Here is a 20,867-nt window from a genome sequence, read left to right on the forward strand (position 1 = left end):
AGTCGGATTTTGGTAAGAACTTACCTGTAAAATCCTTTTCAGCGAAGGAAGGAAGGGAGACACAGCACACTCCCATGGCAGAAGTGTTTTTTTTGTGTTTCTAGATGCAGCGCGTCTCCTTCTTGATGACGATCATCTGGACTGGGTTTAGCGCTCTACGGCTCTCCTTCCAGTATCGCCAGCTCTAGACAGTTGTCAGGTCCAGTGAGGTATGCCTAGGACTGTGTGTTTCTATTACATAACCTGTTTTCTCTCATTTCTGAACTTTCAGAAGGGGATGTGTTGTTCTGCTGGTGTTGTCTGCTCTTCCTTAGCTTGTGTACGGACTGGAGAACATGGGAGTAGGAGGAGCCTTTATACTGGAGGGGCCGGTCGCCACTTTTTCTAATCTGAGGTGAACTATCCTATGGGGCTCCGCCTACCCACTAAGTAATGGATCTGTGTCTCCCTTCCTTCCTTCGCTGAAAAGGATTTTACAGGTAAGTTCTTACCAAAATCCGACTTTCTGCAATATATTTTTGCAGGTCATCTCTTATAATGCAGTCAAAAACCATACTTTTTTATTTATTCTTTAATAAATAAAAGTGACTGTTCTCCTTCATCATAAATCTCCCATTTACAAAGGGCCCACAAGTTCTCAATTGGGTTTAAGTCATGCAAGGAAAGGTCGATGTCATGACACTAGTGCCGACACCGCTCGAACGGCACCAGCACGTGAAGTGAGTATAAGTGTTTTTATTTTCACAGGGGAAAACGTTCAGATCAAGAAGGGGTTGTCCCAGTAGTGGACAACCCCTTTAAGCATGTGAAATGCATGCTCGATGGGGCTGAGATCTAGTGATTGATTGGGCTATGGCAGAATATGCCACTTTGGGTCATTGTCCATCTGTATTGTGAAGCGCCATCCAATTAACCTTTGTGTATTACGCTATATGGAGGACTATGTAAAGTGCATTATGCTATATGGAGTACTATGGGGAGTGCATTATACTATATGGAGGAGTATAAGGGTACATTATACTAACTGGAAGGCAATGTGGGGCTCATTATACTATATGGAAGGCTATGTAGGGGCCATTATAATATTTGGAGGGCTATGTGGGGGTCATTACAATATTTTGGGGGTTATGTGGGAGCCTTTATACATTATGTCAAGCTATGTTGGGGCTGTTATACTGGATGCAAGCAATTATACCGTGTGAAGGTTTGTGCAGGGTCCATCATACTGTGTGGAGATAATTATACTGTTTGGAGGGCAAGTGAGGGTCATTATACAGTGTGGAGAGGTGTGGGGACCATTATACTGTATGTAGGCCTCTTATACCCCTTGGAGGGCTGTGTTGGGGTCACCATATTTTACCGGAGGAGTTGATGGGGGCACAATAGAGTCATCATACAGTGCTTGTGGAGGGTACTATGGAGGATTTGACTGTGATGGTATCGTGCAGTGTTTTTGTGGCACTTTTGTTGGCATCATACTTTATTGATGCAATGAAGGGGAATCTAGGGCGTCAGTAGGGGAAAAATTACGTTGTAAGGGCTGCAGAGTTGTGACATATGCTCTTCTGTGACCCCACCAAATATTATTATTTTTTGGGTAATAAAGTTATAAAATGCCTTAAAACATTCTCTGTCTCTCATTATTCTGGCATTTGGCAAATATTAAAAATTATGATAATCCTAATTGACCTAAAGAGGGAAAAGTTTATTCTGATTTCATGTCAGATATTGAGGAAAACATGCATATGTGTCTTTTTATATCTGGTTTCAACTGTATATACCGTATGTGTGCGTATATGTGTATATATATATATATATATATATATATATATATATATATATATATATATATATATATATTGGATATGTACATATTTTATTTTTCTAAGGGGACGTAAAAAAACAAGTACCATCACTGATTTGTGTTCTATTATTTTTTTCTGCAGTTTACCGTGCAATACCAATATCACTGAAACCTTATGTTATGGGTCAGTACAAATATGACAAATATGTTAAATATATATATGTGTATATATATATATATATATATACAGTACAGACCAAAAGTTTGGACACACCTCATTTAAAGATTTTCTGTATTTTCATGACTTTGAAAATTGTACATTCACACTGAAGGCATCAAAACTATGAATTAACACATGTGGAATTATATACTTAACAAAAAAGTGTGAAACAACTGAAAATATGTCTTATATTCTAGGTTCTTCAAAGTAGCCACCTTTTGCTTTGATGACTGCTTTGCACACTCTTGGCATTCTCTTGATGAGCTTCAAGAGGTAGTCACCGGAAATGGTTTTCACTTCACAGGTGTGCCCTGTCAGGTTTAATAAGTGGGATTTCTTGCCTTATAAATGGGGTTGGGACCATGAGTTGTGTTGTGCAGAAGTCTGGTGGATACACAGCTGATAGTACTACTGAATAGACTGTTAGAATTTGTATTATGGCAAGAAAAAAACAGCTAAGTAAAGAAAAATGAGTGGCCATCATTACTTTAAGAAATGAAGGTCAGTCAGTGCGAAAAATTGGGAAAACTTTGAAAGTGTCCCCAAGTGCAGTTGCAAAAACCATCAAGCTCTACAAAGAAACTGGCTCACATGAGGACCGCCCCAGGAAAGGAAGACCAAGAGTCACTTCTGCTTCTGAGGATAAGTTTTTCCGAGTCACCAGCCTCAGAAATTGCAGGTTAACAGCAGCTCAGATTAGAGACCAGATCAATGCCACAGAGTTCTAGCAGCAGACACATCTCTACAACAACTGTTAAGAGGAGACTTTGTGCAGCAGGCCTTCATGGTAAAATAGCTGCTAGGAAACCACTGCTAAGGACAGGCAACAAGCAGAAGAGACTTGTTTGGGCTAAAGAACACAAGGAATGGACATTAGGCCAGTGGAAATCTGTGCTTTGGTCTGATGAGTCCAAATTTGAGATCTTTGGTTCCAACCACCGTGTCTTTGTGCGACGCAGAAAAGGTGAACGGATGGACTCTACATGCCTGGTTCCCATGGAGGAGGAGGTGTGATGGTGTGGGGGTGCTTTGCTGGTGACACTGTTGGGGATTTATTCAAAATTGAAGGCATACTGAACCAGCATGGCTACCACAGCATCTTGCAGCGGCATGCTATTCCATCCGGTTTGTGCTTAGTTGGATCATCATTTATTTTTCAACAGGACAATGACCCCAAACACACCTCCAGGCTGTGTAAGGACTATTTGACCAAGAGGGAGAATGATGGGGTGCTATGCCAGATGACCTGGCCTCCACAGTCACCAGACCTGAACCCAATCGAGATGGTTTGGGGTGAGCTGGACCGCAAAGTGAAGGCAAAAGGGCCAACAAGTGCTAAGCATCTCTGGGAACTCCTTCAAGATTGTTGGAAGACCATTTCCGGTGACTACCTCTTGAAGCTCATCAAGAGAATGCCAAGAGTGTGCAAAGCAGTCATCAAAGCAAAAGGTGGCTACTTTGAAGAACCTAGAATATAAGACATATTTTCAGTTTGTTTCACACTTTTTTGTTAAGTATATAATTCCATATGTGTTAATTCATAGTTTTGATGCCTTCAGTGTGAATGTACAATTTTCATAGTCATGAAAATACAGAAAAATCTTTAAATGAGAAGGTGTGTCCAAACTTTTGGTCTGTACTGTATATATACATAAAAAATGTAAATGTTCGTTTGTTCAAAATCTTAAATCTCCGAAAGTTCTTCACTGATTGCTTTGAAATTTTGAAACAACGTTGCGTTCGAATACACGCCTGTTTTTATATACCAGCTGTTGGACGTAAAAGTAATAAATCAAATTCGTGCATTGTTTGCAACCATATTGACTTCCTGCTCTCCTTCATCTCCAACAGAGTGAGGCTGAGTGCCCACTGTGCGTTTTTCAAGCGTTTTTGCCTCGGAATTTCCGTAGCGAAAATGCTTAAAAAACGCTTGGTAATACGTGCCCCATGGTCCCCAATGATAATCCGCATGTGCTGTGCACATGGTGCGGAAATTTCCGCTGCGGATTATCATGGCGGAGAAATACGCAGCATGTCCATTAATTTTGCGGACACCCAGCGTAATGGCCGCCATTGACTTGCATTGAATCTCTAAATATCCTCATGAGTACATGTGCACATGCGGATATTAAGCGATTCAATGTGCGGATGGTACCCGGGTCTGGAGAAGAGGAGACTCTCCTCCAGAGCCGGGTACCATAGTACCTGTAAAAAAGAGAATTTAAAATAAAAAATAAACATATACTCACCTTACGATGGCCCCCGGTGTTTTTTCCGGTGCGTCCGGTCTTTTGTACGGCTCGCGATGGTCTAAAAGAACCTGCAGTGACTTCATTTAGTCATTTGACGGGTCATGCAACCCCTGACGTCGGCGGTCGCGTGACCTGTCACATGACTAAATGACGTCACCGCAGGTCCTTTTAGATCACCGCAAAGCCGTACAAAAGACCGGATGCACTGGAGAAAACACCGGGGGCCATCGGAAGGTAAGTATAATTTTTATTTTTTACCATTTTTAATCTTTTTTTTAACTATTACTTGGTCACACTATATAAATCCATGCCTGTTGCATGGATTTATATACTGTGACCAAGTTGTCAAGCACTTTCCAAGTGTTGCTAAAATCGCTTGGAAGAGCACTTGATAACCCACATGCAGAAATGCATGCAAAAACGCCTCTACCTGGCAGGAAAAACTCATGTAAAAGCGCATGTAAAATCCGCATGCGCTTTTCCTGCCAGGGAGATGCGGAAAAAATCTGCAGCATTTCTGCATCGTTGGCACTTAGCCTTATAGTAGAAATATAAATCGCACATGACTGAAGATATACGCAAGGAAAATTCAAATCTGAACATGGATTTTACAGCAGAAATCTACAACGAAGCGTTGATAATGATTGAAGATTTGTGCTTAGAAATCGCAAACAAAGTTCTCAATCAATTGGGAATGCCATCACCGGATCGATCTGCTGCTGCTTTGTTCGATGTTGAATTGCGTCGTGAACAAAATTACAACACGGATGATCTTTTGTCGTATGTACAATCAAAAATTCCTAAGCTAACGCTTCAGAAAAAAGGCATTTATGGTCAAATAATGCAGACTATCAATAACGGAGTTGGAGAAATCTTCTTCTTAAATGCGCCAGTAGGAACTAGTAAAACGTTCCTAATTAAATTGATTCTGGCAGCAATTCGATCCCAAAATGACAAAACCTTAGCTCTTGCGTCGTCCGGAATAGCTACGACATTGCTACCAGGTGGAAGAACTGCTCATTCCGCTTTGAAATTGCCATTGAACATGCAATTCATTGAAACTCGCACGTGCAACATTTCCAAACAATCCGGCATGGGAAAAGTATTACAGAAATGCAAACTTATTGTTCGGGATGAATGCACAATGGCGCACAAAAATTTGCTGGAGGCTCTTGATTGATCATTGCAAGATTTACGTAGAAACATCAGACCATTAGGGAACGCATTAATATTGCTTGCAGGAGATTTCAAGCAAACATTACCTGTAATTCCTCGATCAACACCAGCGGACTAAATAAATGCTTGCCTGAAATACTCTGCTTTGTGGCGACACGTAAAGACGTTAAAATTAACTACAAATATACAGCTGCAAAACGATCGATCAGCTGAAAAATTCTCACATCAATTGCTGGAAATTGGAAACGCAAAGGTGTCTGTTGATCTGACGTCAGGGAGAATTTCATTGTCTCATAACTTCTGCAATTTAGTGACGTTAAAAGAACAATTGGTTGAAAAATTATTTCCCAATATTAAAACCAATTATAAGAATCCCGATTGGCTGAGTGAACGAGCTATTCTTGTGGCCAATAACAAAGACGTCTACGAACGTAACAATATTATTCAGTCTAACATTCAAAGCGAGGCAGTCACATACAAGTCCTTCGACACTGTTATGGAAGCAGATGAAGCGGTTAATTATCCTACAGAATTTTTGCAGTCGCTCAATCTGCCAGGGATGCCACCGCATGTACTGCAAATGAAAATCGGCGTGCCAATTATCATGTTGCGAAATGTCACCAAGCCAAAGCTTTGCAACGGCACGCGGTGAAACGTGCTCTTTCTCTTTTCTTTCTTCTCCATTTAACCAGACTGAGCCACAGCAACGCGTGGCCGGGTACAGCTAGTGTTATAATAATTTTAGACAATAAAAGTATGTTTTATAGAAAACGGGATTTATTTGTCTACACCTCCTGAGACATGACATGATTTTTACACGACTTGTTATATTAATCACACCAAAATGTATTGAAAAGTTTTATATATGCAAATTGTATCTTCAGAGAGGAAGAGGACATGAACTCTAGCGCCACCTATTGGAAGTAGCAATCTGAAAAGTGAATATTGACCATTTACTGTGCCTTGCCATGTAAATTGCTGTTTCACTGCATCAGAATATATTTACAAGATGAGTTTGTGTTGCCATTTTTCAGAGAATCATGTGAACATACTCACCTTTTGGCCATTAAAGGGGATGTGTCTCTTACAGGCATATTTTTTTTTTCAATTATATAAATGCATGTATTTTGGGCTAAATTGCAATTCGGCTTGCTTAACGTTTTGCACTGCTAGGCTCTGTATCTCCCTGCGCATTCACATTTGATGTGATCTATTGTAGTAAATCAGCCTCAGAAAAAGATAAAAGTATGAGAAACTTTTTCGGCAGACTATCACAATGAGGTCACTGACGGAAATGATTTTTTTGCCCAAAATACATGCGATTAAAAAAATGTTACTAATGGTATACAACCCCTTCAACTATGAAACTGCTTTTACATGGATTTTAAGTACAAATGTATGAAGGGACAGTAGAGAGATTTTTCTAATGATCTTTTTATGTGGCACCCCGAGGACTCGGTTGCTACAGAGGTACTGCATCTCATCCAGGTGTGCGATATCTCACTCTTAGGTAAGGATGGAGTGTGGATCAGGACCCCGACACCTGCATGAATTACACCACATTTCCGGGGGGCAGGGCGACCGATATGCTCCAGGTAGAGCACGACAGTCCCTGTCCCTGGCTGGAGTGGGGGGAGGGAACACCGAGGAAGGGGGAACCCTGTGGTGCAGGAGCAGGGAGGAAGTAGTTCCTGGGTGCACCTAGAGGGAGGTATAAAAGGTGGGCACCATCTTAGATCAGTGTTGAGTCTGAGGAGAAGTGACCAGGAGCAGAGGCTCTGCATGAGCTCTGCTCCAGAGTCGGGCCTAGTTACTGAGTCCCAAGCCTGGAGAGGAAGAGAAAGGAAGAGGAGCGGAGAAGGCTCCAGGAACAAGGAACGAAGGGACCCCAGGGGTGTGGACCGGCTGGTAGCCACCACACGCCCGAATCTACCTGCGTGGAGGGGTCAGGCCAAAGGGGGAGACCCCGAAACTAGTGGAGGCGGGGAACTACCCTCAGCTAGAAACCGGGGGCTGTGACATTTTATGTGGCGCAGCCCCTTGCCATACCCGTTAGGAAGGCACCACATAGGGTCAGGGAAACGGAGGCCAACGTTTACCTGCCAAGGCCCGAGGCAGCCGGACAGAAGCGTGGTCACTGGTGATGTATGACAGGCCAGAGGAAGGACACACAAAGGGGGTCCTGTGAAGCGCTCCAAAGTTATCTGGGAGTTGGCCGAGCCCCTTACCTGGTGAGCACAGTGCGACGCGGGACGTTATGACCAGCTGAAGTTACTTGGATAAAGAACTGTGAGTAAAGATCCTGAACTGCATTACAGAGACTCTGAGTCATTAGTCCCGCGCACCATCACTCCCAACATCCCCACTTGCTGCCCTGAGGCTATACTCCGCCCGTGGGGAGTTATACTACACTCTGCTGCGCCCACAACACCAGCCTCAGCGGTCTGCACTGCAGCAGCGGTTCACTCTGACCGCAATCCACGAGTGGCGTAGTCGGACATTCAGAACGAATAGGCTATCCCCTCTGGTTTGACCACCCTGGGCACGGACTGGGTCGCCGCCACGGAGACTGCAACCCCCAGCATCTCACAGAGGCCCGGCTCCGGGTATTCCCCTACACACACGGCCCAGGGGGCGCGTCATTTACACTTAGGCCTGCAATGATGACAAGGGGGCATCCACTATATCTAGATCAGGAATGTCAAACTCAAACACACAGAGGGCCAAAATGAAACACTTGGACAAAGTCGCGGGCCAACAAGTATACAGTATAATGGGCCCCACATAGTCCTCCATACAGTATAATGGCCCCACATAGTCCTCCATACAGTATAATGGTCCCACATAGTCCTCCATGCAGTGTAATGGGCCCCACATAGTCCTCCGTACAGTATAATGGCCCCACATAGTCCTCCATACCGTATAATGGCCCTGCATAGTCCTCCATACAGTATAATGGGCCCCACATAGTCCTCCATACAGTATAATGGCCCCACATAGTCCTCCATACAGTATAATGAACTCCACATAGTCCTCCATACAGTATAATGAACTCCACATAGTCCTCCATGCAGTATAATGAGCCCCACATAGTCCTCCATACAGAATAATGGGCCCCACATAGTCCTCCATACAGTATAATGGGCCCCACATAGTCCTCCATACAGTATAATGGGCCCCACTTTGACTTCTATACAGTATAATGGGCCCCAAAAAGTCCTCCATAGAGAATAATGACCCCACATAGAGGTGGTGGTTCTGGTGTCGCGGGCCAAATATAATCACCCTGTGGGCCAGATTTGGCCCACGGGCCAGAGTTTGACATGTATGACCTAGAGAAAAGAAGGTTCAATCATAAGCACATACAGCGATTCTTTATTGATTCTTTACTGTAAGAGCAGTGAGACTGTTGAACTCTTGTGGGTAATTTCAGCTACATTACACATCAAAACCACAGGTTGCAGCTAGGACTGATGCAGAGTGTGACACTGGATAAATCTACAGAAGGTATCTCAGGCTTTGTGCTTTCCTCTGTCATAGCTTTCCCTCTCTAGCCCACTGCTGGAATTAGGAAAGACATATTGGAAAAAAAAATATTACTACAATGAAACTGAAGGTTGACAATATGGCAGGCTCAGACACAGACTTCCTTAAAGGGGTGTTTTCAAGTTTAAGGGTATGTGCCCACGATCAGAAATTGCAGCGCTTTGGACGCAGAGTATTTTTGTTGCTTCCAAAACGCTGCGCTCTAATCATGCAGGTACACCCGCATGTGTTCAGTTAACTATGCAGATTTAATGCATCCAATACATTCTATTGTGGAAATTTCTAGCTTCTCTGCAACAGAAATTGGCATGCAGCGGCTACTAAAGCTACGTCGTCGGTGAGGTTATGCAGCGTCAAATAGAAGCACAGTGGCCATGGGTTTCTATAAATCCCATCCACTGTGCTTGTATCGTAGAATGCAGCGGTTTGGACCCAGCGCAGATGAGCTGCGTTCAAAACACTGCTATTCCTGATCGTGGGCACGTACCCTAAAAGTTATCCCATAGTTTCGGGATGGAGGATAATTTTCCGATTTCTGGGGGTTTAAGCGCCATGTCCTCCACTGATCCCAAGAAGCATGGCTTTGAAGAGTCCTGGTTGAAAGGAGCGGAAGTCGTTCACGCCCGCCCAGCCATCTTCGCCTCCTTAGCGCAGCAGTGATGTCAGCAGCGTGATGACATTACTTCATCACTCCACTGCATGTCGAGTTGGGGAGATGAGCACTCCTCTGCCCGAGTGCCAATGCTCATTTCTTTAATTGTATTTGTGTCCAAAAGATGCAAATACAATTCAAGGGAATCTGTCAGCCGGTGTTTGCTATGTAATCAGAAGACAGCATGAGGTAGGGGCTACAACACAGATTTCAGCCATGCCTCCCTTATCAAACGTGCTTTTGTTTTCTTACAATGATTGTTTTAGGACCAGGATCTTATCATTGCTGTGACTAGCTTGATGTGTGAGCCCTGGTCCAACTCCGCCCCCTCCTGTGATGAGCAGCTCACTGTCTATGGACTTTGTACATAGAGAGCACGGTGTGGGCGGGGTTAGCTTTCTCAGCTCTGCTTTATACTAAATCTAAAAACTCTGATTATATCAGAACGGCTGTACCCAGTAATCTAAGTGATAAATCATTGGATTCAGCTTCTCTTTGCCTATATCAGACTGCTCCCAGATGAGGTAGAAAAACCTGCTGATTTATTCCCTTTAAATGTAGATAACAAGGAACTGGCCTTCTGCCTATGCTCAAAATTGGTTTACCATTTAACAGCCGGTTTGGAGAACCTGGTGAGTCCTACTTCAGGGTGGCAGCAAAATGCGGCCCCCGGGAGATGACTCAGCCCATCGCCAAAGGTAAGATGCTCGTCTCGCCTTATGACAAAAGTGACCATAAGCGGAAATAACCAAAACATTCTATTTGCATTTGAACAAAATGCAAAAGTTCAGTTTTTCTGTAGTCTTATGAAAGTAGACTTTTTAAAATGAAGATTTATATTAAGCACTTCTAACACAAGCCTTTAAGTGACAAAGACTCTTCTGGCTCACGCGGCACGGACTTCATGAAATAAACACCATGTCTGGTTTTAGCTTTGTCTTGGTAAACAGCGCCCTCTAGAGTCCCTCTGCAGCACGATGAGTATATATTACAAATGTCAGGTTTGTTTATATTTCAGGATGGAAATGAAAACCATATGCTGAACTGCCCAAGGATTTCATTCAGTTTTTTCAGCCTGGTAAAGGCTGCTAATGTTGTAGAATTTCCCTTCTTTTTTTTTAACTAATTGTTTAATAGCTTGTTTATACATGAAGTTTTTGTCATAATTATAAGTCGGCTATTATTTAGCTCTGCAAATGATCCTGGTAAGCTCCACTGGAAGAACCACACTGTCTATTTCCCAGGGTGATTTTTGGGGGGTTGCATAAAATGTGAAGCCCATCTTATAGAAACATGGCTCGCAATGATTCAATCCGTGCCCTTTGCTTTGTTAACCCTCCTGCTCCAAGGTCCCAGTTTTGCTGAGGTCTCTGTGTTTTGGCTGGCGGAAGCCTCAGACTCGGGTCGTACTGATGTTGCATGCAACATGTTATTTCAGGTGTTGACTCATGTTTAGTTTAAAGAAATACAGCTTTTTTTTTTCTTCTTTTGTACACTGCAGTTTGACAGATTAATGTTAAGCACTTTTGAAGAAAGCTGTTGGACAGACCACAATCTGCTTTGCTTTTATCTTGCACTTTTATTTTCTTTAAACTAAAATGCTTAGAAAAAAAGAAAAATGAAATGTCACAATCCTTTGTGGTACATAAATGTAAGATTTTTTCATGGTTAGTTACAAATACCTATTTTGCAACAGTGAATATTGTTCCAAGCCACAAATATAAACCAGGATCAAATTCTGTTAGAGGAGAACTAAACAAAGAAAATACTCCCTTAATCTGCATCTTTTATTTGATTGTGTTTTGTCTTATGTGCCGTTAAAATCAGGGCTGTGGAGTCGGTAAGCCAAACCTTCGACTCCGACTCCCCAATTTCCATGACACCGACCCAACTCCGAGTCCACCTCCCTCATACATGGCTCATGTTTAAGTGATAAATTTACTGTAGCACAGATTCATCTCAGCTAAAAGTCTAGACCAGTGTTTCCCAAACCCCATCCTCACGGCCCCCCACCCGTCATGTTTTCAGGATCTCCTTAGTATTGCACAGGTGAGAGAATTCCTGATGCCTTGATGCCTTCAATCACCTGTGTAATACTAAGGAGATCCTGAAAACATGACATGTGGGGGGCCGTGAGGATGGGGTTTGGGAAACACTGGTCTAGACCCTTAGATCAGGAATAGGACAGACATTTATAGGACATTTCATAACTTTCCCAAATTCTTATGAAAAAAATATTCCCCACAAACTGCACTGAACTACTGTACCCAATTTATTATATATTTTAGGACTCGGAGTTGGTCCATTTTATATCAACTCCAACTCCACCTCCACAGCCCTGGTTAAAATTGCAATATATATAATATAATATAATCTAAAATCTTTTTTGGGTTTCCCAGTCAATCATCAATTTCTCCCTTTTTCTTCCTCACTTCTTTGTGTCTGGCTGTAAGATAACTGTCTGCAGCAGAAGCCTCTCCCCTCTTCCCTGTCTACAGTAGGATACATTGAAGGTTAAGCCCCTTCCCCTTTAAGCTTTCAGTCATTCACCATAGAGTGAGAAACTGATTTGGAGGAAAGTAACCCCTGTGTTTCCTGCAGTATTTACTCCTTGATTCTCAAACTTGCAGAAGCTGAGAAACATTGTGAGCAGATTTAGTTTTTTCCTTTATTGATTATTCTTGTGTTTAATGTTCTATTTAAAAAATTATGTTAGTCCAGCACAGAATTGTTATATAATTTAGATTTTCAAGACATAGAGCAGGTTATTGAGGCAAAATATCCAGGTGTAGACTTTTTTTCTAAAACAGAAAAAGTAATAATTGCATTACTTAACACCCTTTCTAGACCTACAAAAATAAACTACAGCACTATGCAAACATTTTAGGCAGGTGTGCAGAAAAATGCTGCAAAGGACTAAAAAATAGAAATGTTAATAGTTTATTTTTGATCAGTTAAAGAAATCCAAAGTGAATGGACAAAAGAGAAATGTAAATCATAGCAATATTTGGTGTGAACACCTTTTCCTTCAAAACAGCATCAATTCTTCTAAGTACACTTGTACACGATTTTAAAGGCACTCGGAAGGGAGGTTGGAGAACTAACCACAGATCTTATCTGCAAATCCTTCTGTATCTTCATGTAATCCCATACATACTGGAAGATGTTGAGATCAGGGCTCTGTGGGGGCCATATCACTTAGAGGACTCCTTGTTCTTCTTTGCACTGAAGATAATTGTTAAAGAAGCACTTTCATCAAAATTTTTATCCTCTTAATATATTGCGGTTATCATATTATATATCATTATGTACAATTGCTCATCTTGCCTTTCGACCCAGTTAATTATTCTCTTTTCCGTTAAGTCTATGACATCATGTGATTATAAACAGACTAGCTGAATCCTTCTAAGCTCTATGTAGAAACAGGAAGTCTCTTTTCCCTGCTTGAGTCATCATTAGAACTACAATTCTACATCACTGCAAAGTCCCTGGCATGGGGGAGGAACGAAGCAGCTGGGTCAGGAGTTGAAGAGGAGGCGGAGCTGGCCTGCCAGGGACTTAACAGTTATGTAGAAATGTAGTTCTAATGCTGACTCATGCAGGGAAAAAAAAGACTCCCTGTTTCTACATAGAGCTTAGAAGGATTCTGCTAGTCTGTTTATAATCACATGACCTCATAAATGGAATAGAGAAGAATTAATTGGATTGGCTGGGGCAAAGGTGGATCCACTCCCTTCCCCTGTGAAGTAAGTGAAATGACATTGTACCTTTTGTGATCCATATGCTCAGAAGTAGTGTCGGCTGGCGCTCCTTTTTGTCTTTTCTGGAGCTGGGATGTAGAAGTGCACGTCCTTCAGGAGTCACGTGTTCTAGGCATAAGAGTTGGATTCTAATTGGCTTAAAAAAAATGTATGCAGCAATGTTTTTTTATTAGTTTACTTCGCTTTTTTGTTTGTTGAAATTCTACATCTACATATTATCTGTTCTAATGTTGGTTCATTTGTTATTTACAGGTAGAGTGACTCCTGAGCAACTCAAATCCCACGCCCTGCTCTTCAAGCAAAGCAAGCAAGCTCTAGAAAACCACTGTGGTCTGCTTCAGCTGGCATTAGCTGCAGTCCAGGCATTAAAACATCCTGAATGCTCCAAGTGGGACACCTTACTTGCATTTGAAAGGCTTGTTTTGCAGGTAAATTCCATATATATCACAATTTTTCAGCCACAATAAAACTGCAAATAAAAATACATGCAGAGTAAAAATTTCATATCAACAAGGAAGTAAAGGAATTGTTCTACAAACAAAGTTCATGTGTGGCCATGAACGGTGTAATGGCATTGTCCGACCGTACAGAGCTGCTCCAATTCATGGTCAGCACCGACCACATCTCCAGGGTAAGCATAAGTCACTTAAGATAAGTGAGTATACAGGCGAAACAGCAGGGGCTCGCAGCTGCTGCTTTCTAAGGTAAAGAATTTCCTTGCCTGTTTTATCACAGGATTGAGTGTTTTTGCCATATCAGCAGTTACGTGAGCTCATGATAAATCAAGTCAGTAACACACTGTATAAGTTCAGCAGATGCTAGAGCTTCTATGTCACTGACTTGATTTATGATTAGCTCAAAGAGCTGGAAACTCATCAAAAACACTCACTCCTGTGGTAAAACAGACAGAGAAATGTGTTACCTCAGAAAGCAGCAGCTCGAGCAGTTCCGCATGGTTGGACACAACAAACAGTACATAGCAGGGGCACATTTACAAGATTATCTCAAAACAGGAAAATTTTCTTAAAGAATCAGTGGTTCTTCTAATCTATGGTCCCTAACCTAGTCTCATATTTACCTGCCGCCTTCTTTCCCCTCTAACACCACTGCTCCCGTCTGTCTCCGGCAGTTTGTGACCTGCTGGATCTCTCCAGTGTTTCATGGAGTGAGCCGGAGGTCACCTTTCAATGAAAGTCTATGTCAGCCTTGTTCTAGTCTCATTCTTCCTCTCATAGACTTGCACTGAGAGCTTGTGACTTAATTTCTGACTTCCAGCCAGTCAGAAGTTGCGAACACAAGATGTGGCCGTGGTACTGGAATGGCTCTGGAGAACGGAGAAGACGCCAGAGAGTGATTAAAAGACCGGGAGCTGGGGGCTTACATTAGAAGCACCATTCCAGCTTTGGAAAAAACACTGGAGTGGTGCTTTAACACATCCATTTGTGGAACTTATTTTTATTCCAAGATCTATTGATGAAAATTTAGTTTGTTTGTAGGGCCACCACTGTAAGTATCTGCTGGGTAGCTCCCCTCTGGCTACTATATGCTTTCTCGACTTATCCACATTTTTGTGTGGAGAGAAACTTGTCAATTAAGCCATGCCGGGTGGAAAGAAGATGGAGGGGAACCACCTAGCGGACAAGATTGTATTCATTACAGCGTTTCAGAGTAATATCTAGTTTATTGTACAGAGGGACCTGGTCTGGATTTTATGCTGCCCACGTTTAGGGAAGGGTGTAACTGGCTACAGGTTCCCTTTAATGCCAATTTCTGTTACTAACTACCAGAACCTAAAATACTTAATGCTAGCTGTTACTATCTGCCAACTTTGCATTACTGTGTGCCAGTGCCTGCATATAATTCCTGTTGCTGCCATTTCCTAAAATCACTTACTGCCAATTGCTATTATTGTCTGTATGTGGGAGGATTGAGGATGAGATTCTAAAAGTATGGAAACGTAAAACGGGAGCAATCTATCCTCATCACACTATTAGTGTCTCAAAAAAGTTTCCAAGGCAGCAGAAACTACTGCAAGTAGTGATTATACAAGTAGTGATTATATCGAGTCTTGTATGTGATAGAAGGACACACAATCATGTTACCGATTAGACGAGCTCAAGTAATACAAGTCCAGGCTGGCATCACTTTAGAAGGGTGGGCGGAAGATGAATGTCTAAAAGGTAAATTAAGTGTGAAAGAGCCCTGTGTCCGTACAAATTACACAGTGCATAAAGATGGCTTTAATATATTGCTATTTGTTTTGGCTGTGAAAAGTGTATTTAGCTGTAACTTGTACACACCACAGGCAGGGCTGCCACCAGGAATTTCAGTGCCCCATACACCAGTAATGCCCTGATGGTGGCCCTGACCTCAGGAGTGAGCGTCTTCCCCCTGCCTGTGTGGGAACCGTATTAAAAGGGGACTGACTAACTTGTTCAGTTTAATGTCTCTACCTCAGCGGTGCTAGAAATAGGGAATGGTTTACTTAAATGGCATAACTTTTTAAAAGTTAGATGAGTGGGCGTAGTCAAGCACCATCCCTCCCGTACTTTGCCCATTTTCAGAAAGCTGGCTGGGACTGGAGAGAAAATGCCAAAAATTGCAAAATTTTTGCTCAATTTTTCAATTGCTTTAAAATGTTGTGACTTTTTGTGGGGTTTTACCTCAGAATTCTGGCATAAACACTTCAAGGAATCAGGCCCATGTGGATAATTTAAGTCAAGTAAGTATTTTAACCATATCATTATTTTTATGTATATTTTCTACCTAAAAGCTTTATAAACTTGAATGCTGATTGGATGAAGCAGATCAGGTGATGTGTATTTGTGTAATGAGGAGGATGAGGCCTAAGGATACAATGCCCTTTATCAAGGTGTGTAGAATTATTAGGCAACTTGTTTTCTTCAAGCAAAATGGGTCAAAAAATAGATTTAACTGACTCTGAAAAGTCAAAAATTGTTACAAGTCTTACAGAGGGCGGCAGCACTCTAGAAATCGCTAAGATATTGGAGCGTGATCACAGAACCATCAAAAGTTTTTTTTGAAAATAGTCAACAGGGTCGCAAAACAAATGTTGAGAAAAAAAGACGCACATTAATTGACAAAGATTTGAGAAGAATCAAATGAGAAGCGACCAGGAAGCCATTATCCTCCAGTGCTGTCATATTCCAGAACTGCAACCTCCCTGGAGGCCCAGAAGTATAAGGTGTTCAGTGCTCGGAGACATGGCTGATGCCTGTAAGGAAGGCTGAGCCCAAACACCACTGAGCAAGACACAGAAGGGGAAAAATCAAGACTAAGCCAAGAAATATCTGAGGAGATTTTTCAAAGGTTTTATGGACTGATGACATGAGAGTGACTGTTGACGGACCAGATGGATGGGCCCATGGCTGGATCAGTAACCAGTACAGACCTCCTCTTCAACTCAGACGCCAGCAGGGTGGAGGTGGGGTACTGCTATGGGCTAGTATTATTATTCAAAAGCTAGTTTGACCTTTTCAAGTTGAACATGGACTTAAAATCAACTCCCAAACCTACTGTCAGTTCTTAGAAGACTTTTTATTCAAGCAGTGGCACATTAAAAAGTCTGCATCTTTCAAGAAAAAAAGATTTTTATCCAGGACAATCCCTAATCGCATGCATTAAATTCCTTCATGGCTTGGCTGCCAGTAAAAGCCTTAAAGATGAAAGAATAAAGGCCTGGCTCCTTCCTCACCTGACCTAAACCGTATTGAGAACCCGTGGGCCCTTCCTAAATGGGAGATCTATGGTATGTGTCCTCCATTGCGCTCCTTCGCAGGCGCACTTCACTCTGCCCTGCCGAGTGCAGAGCAAAGTACTGTAGTGCGAATGCGTGGGAAAAGGGAAAGAGCGCCAGCATGTGCGCAGTACAATACTTCGCAGAGAGATGTGCGCTTGCAAAGGAGTGCGATGGAGGAGCTGTATGGATGACGTAGGACGCGTCATCCACATGAAACAGGGAAGGAGGACGGCTTCGCAAGAAGAGAGGAGGCACCGGATCAAGACCAGCGAAGCCCATTGGACCGGACCTTTCTGTAGGTTAGTATAATAAAATTTATTTTTTGTTTTATGTCGAGCGCATTGGGGACATACAGGTGCTTCTCACGAAATTAGAATATCATAAAAAAGTTAATTGATTTCAGTTCTTCAATACAAAAAGTGAAACTCATGTATTATATAGAGTCATTACAAGCAGAGTGATCTATTTCAAGTGTTTATTTCTGTTAATGTTGATGATTATGGCTTACAGCCAATGAAAACACAAAAGTCATTATCTCAGTAAATTAGAATACTTTATAACAACAGCTTGAAAAATGTTGGCCTACTGAAATGTATGTTCAGTAAATGCCCTCAATACTTGGTCGGGGCTCCTTTTGCATCAATTACTGCATCAATGCGGCGTGGCATGGAGGAGATCATCCTGTGGCACTGCTGAGGTGTTATGGAAGCCCAGGTTGCTTTGATAGCAGCCTTCAGCTCGTCTGCATTGTTGGGTCTGGTGTCTCTCATCTTCCTCTTGACAATACCCCATAGATTCTCTATGGGGTTAAGGTCAGACGAGTTTGCTGGCCAATCAAGCACAGTGATACTTTAGTTTTTAAACCAGGTATTGGTACTTTTGGCAGTGTGGACAGGTGCCAAGTCCTGCTGGAGAATGACATTTCCATCTCCACAAAGCTTGTCAGTAGAGGGAAGCATGAAGTGCTCTAAAATTTCCAGGTAGACGGCTGCGCTGACTTTGGCCTTGATAAAAATCAGTGGGCCTACTCCAGCAGATGACATGGCTCCCAAACCATCACTGATTGTGGAAACTTCACACTAGACCTCAAGCAGCTTGGATTGTGGCCTCTCCACTCTTCCTCCAGACTCTGGGACCTTGATTTCCAAATGAAATGCAAAATTTACTTTCATCTGAAAACAACACCTTGGACCACTGAGCATCAGTCCTGTTCTTTTTCTCCTTGGCCCAGGTAAGACGCTTCTGGCGTTGTCTATTGGTCATGAGTGGCGTAACACAAGGAATGTGACACTTGTAGCCCATGTCCTGGATACGTCTGTGTGTGGTGGCTCTTGAAGCAATGACTCCAGCAGCAGTCCATTCCTTGTGAATCTCCCGCAAATTTTTGAATGATCTTTTCTTAACAATCCTTTCAAGGCTACGGTTAACCCAGTTGCTTGTGCTCCTTTTTCTACCACACTTTTTCCTTCCACTCAACTTTCCATTAATATGCTTGGATGCTTGAACAGCCAGCTTTTTTAACAATGACCTTTTGTGGCTTGCTCTCCTTGTGGAGTGTCAATAACTGCCTTCTGGAGATCTGTCAAGTCAGCAGTCTTCCTCATGATTGTGGAGCCTACTGAAACAGACTAAGGGACCTTTTTAAATGCTTCAGAAGCCTTTGTAGGTGTTTTTTATTAGTTATTGTAATTTACTGAGATAATGACGTTTGTGTTTTCATTGGCTGTAAGCCATAATCATCAACATTAACAGAAATAAACACTTGAAATAGATCACAATGTTTGCAATGACTCTATATAATATGAGTTTCATTTTTTTTATTGAAACGGAAATAAATTAACTTTTTGATGATATTCTAATTTAGTGAGAAGCACCTGTATATACAGCATTCTAGAATGCTGTCACATAGGGCTTTACAGGTCCTGGCCCTACTTTATATGAGAAATACCTGGTGACAGGTTCCCTTTAACAGATGAAAACATACAATTGAGATGAAAAAAAATTACGTTTCTCATTTAGTTGCCTAATTCTGTACCCATAGATATTCTCTTAATAAAGACATAGCACTTTTACTTTCTTACATTTTCAGATTTATTAACCTTTTGTATAAGAAAATTAATCATCAAAAGTACAGATTTCCTAATAATTGTGCACACAGTGCATTTTTCTCTGAAACGCTGCAGTATAAGAGTAACACATACCTGACTACAGTTGTGCAGCCGGTCTCTGATTCGTGTGGTGTTTGGTTCAGGCTGCATGAATCTAAGGACAAAGCTGCCTAGGGTAGCGACCTCTGTTTGATGATAATGGAGGGTCTGTGATAGTAATAGTGTCCGTTACTTTTGATAGTCCATTGGTAATAATAATGTTATTCCAGACTCAAGTAAAATAATAATATATCGCAATGTTGTTTTGTAACTCTTGTAAACCACAATGAAGACACTTTATAAACAAAACCTCACATTTTCCCCCGTGACCGTCCTCACTTCTTCAGTGTATGGTTGGGTGAGTTGCATAATGCACACTGGTTGTTTTCCGAGTCTGTAGAACTAGATGGCGATTCATTTTACCATGATATCACTAATATTCCTCTGTAATATAAAGGCTTGTTGTACGTCTGGCACTTTCACACTGATGGTATCGGCACACCTGGTGCATAGCTGCCAGTGCCAGTATATATTATACATTACAGGTTGCATTTTATTAGTGAAATCTGCTTTCATCACCTCTTCATTCCACGTACGGCACAGTCTCCATCACAGTCATCTGCAGATTAATTAACCCTGGGACTGGCTAAAGTAATTACGGTACTTAACAAATAACCTCCCAGCAAGTCCATGCGGTGTTCACAGAATAAGTGGCAAGTCACTTTACCGCAATATATATATATATATTTTTTTTTAATATAAATTTTCTGGCTGTACCCGGCCACGTGTTGCTGTGGCTCAGTGTTAAATCTCCGAAAGTTCTTTACCGATTCCTTTGAAATTATTTTGACACAGTCCGGTGTGACAATGGAGCCGGTCATGTCAGGGATTGCTAGTTATGCAATTCTCTAGTACATAGGGAATGTGATTGGAGGGGGGGGGGCGCAGAGATGAAGGCAGGCGGCAGAGGAGGAGGGGGTGATCCGCTTGACATGTCCCGGGCCTGTACCGGCCAGATCACAGCGCTGCTCCCGCTGGTGGCACAGTGGGATTTGCACTCGCTCGCTATCCACCCACTGCTATGAGGCTCGGGCCCAGCTCAGCGCTTAGAGCGGAGGCCGTGGCCTGCGCCTCTCCGTGCAGACTCCCTCTCTCCTTCCCTCCCTTCCCTGCTTGTTGTTGCGCAGTCGGAAATAAGACTCACCTGCCGGAGAAGAAGAAGCCACCGCAGCAGCAGCGGTGCCGGAGAGCAGAGTCAGCCTCCTCTGGCGGTGGTGGTGATGATCTGCAGCATCTTTCGGCCTCGAAGAGACGATCTCGTTATTCCCCTTCCCCCCCAACACTCACAGGGGACACGAAAGGAGCAGAGCACAGGCAGTGGCTGGGGCGAATGAAGGAAAGGGAGAAGGGTTTATGAATGAGATGTCACTAAGGTGGGGGGAGAATGCCGGGTGGCCAGGGAGAGTCAGCCTGGGACTGAGCTCTTAACACCCCCCTCTCGCTGTTGCTTTTACATCCAACAGCTGGTATATAAAAACATAGTAGGTAT

The 20,867-nt window shown here is 42.5% G+C and overlaps 1 protein-coding gene across 1 annotated transcript in view; it reads left to right on the top strand.

Annotated features, from left to right (window-relative positions):
- Window positions 1–20,867, top strand: part of SCFD2 (sec1 family domain containing 2) — an 824,480-nt gene that overhangs the window by 263,764 nt on the left and 539,849 nt on the right. Inside the window, exon 4 of the mRNA XM_073645498.1 lies at window positions 13,664–13,839. Coding sequence (XP_073501599.1) covers window positions 13,664–13,839 — 176 coding nt within the window. The remainder of the gene's footprint in view (window positions 1–13,663; window positions 13,840–20,867) is intronic.

This window comes from Phyllobates terribilis, unplaced genomic scaffold (assembly GCF_046119375.1).
Source record: "Phyllobates terribilis strain yellow unplaced genomic scaffold, ASM4611937v1 Scaffold_1__5_contigs__length_1240528914, whole genome shotgun sequence".
Classification (NCBI taxonomy): Eukaryota; Metazoa; Chordata; class Amphibia; order Anura; family Dendrobatidae; genus Phyllobates; species Phyllobates terribilis.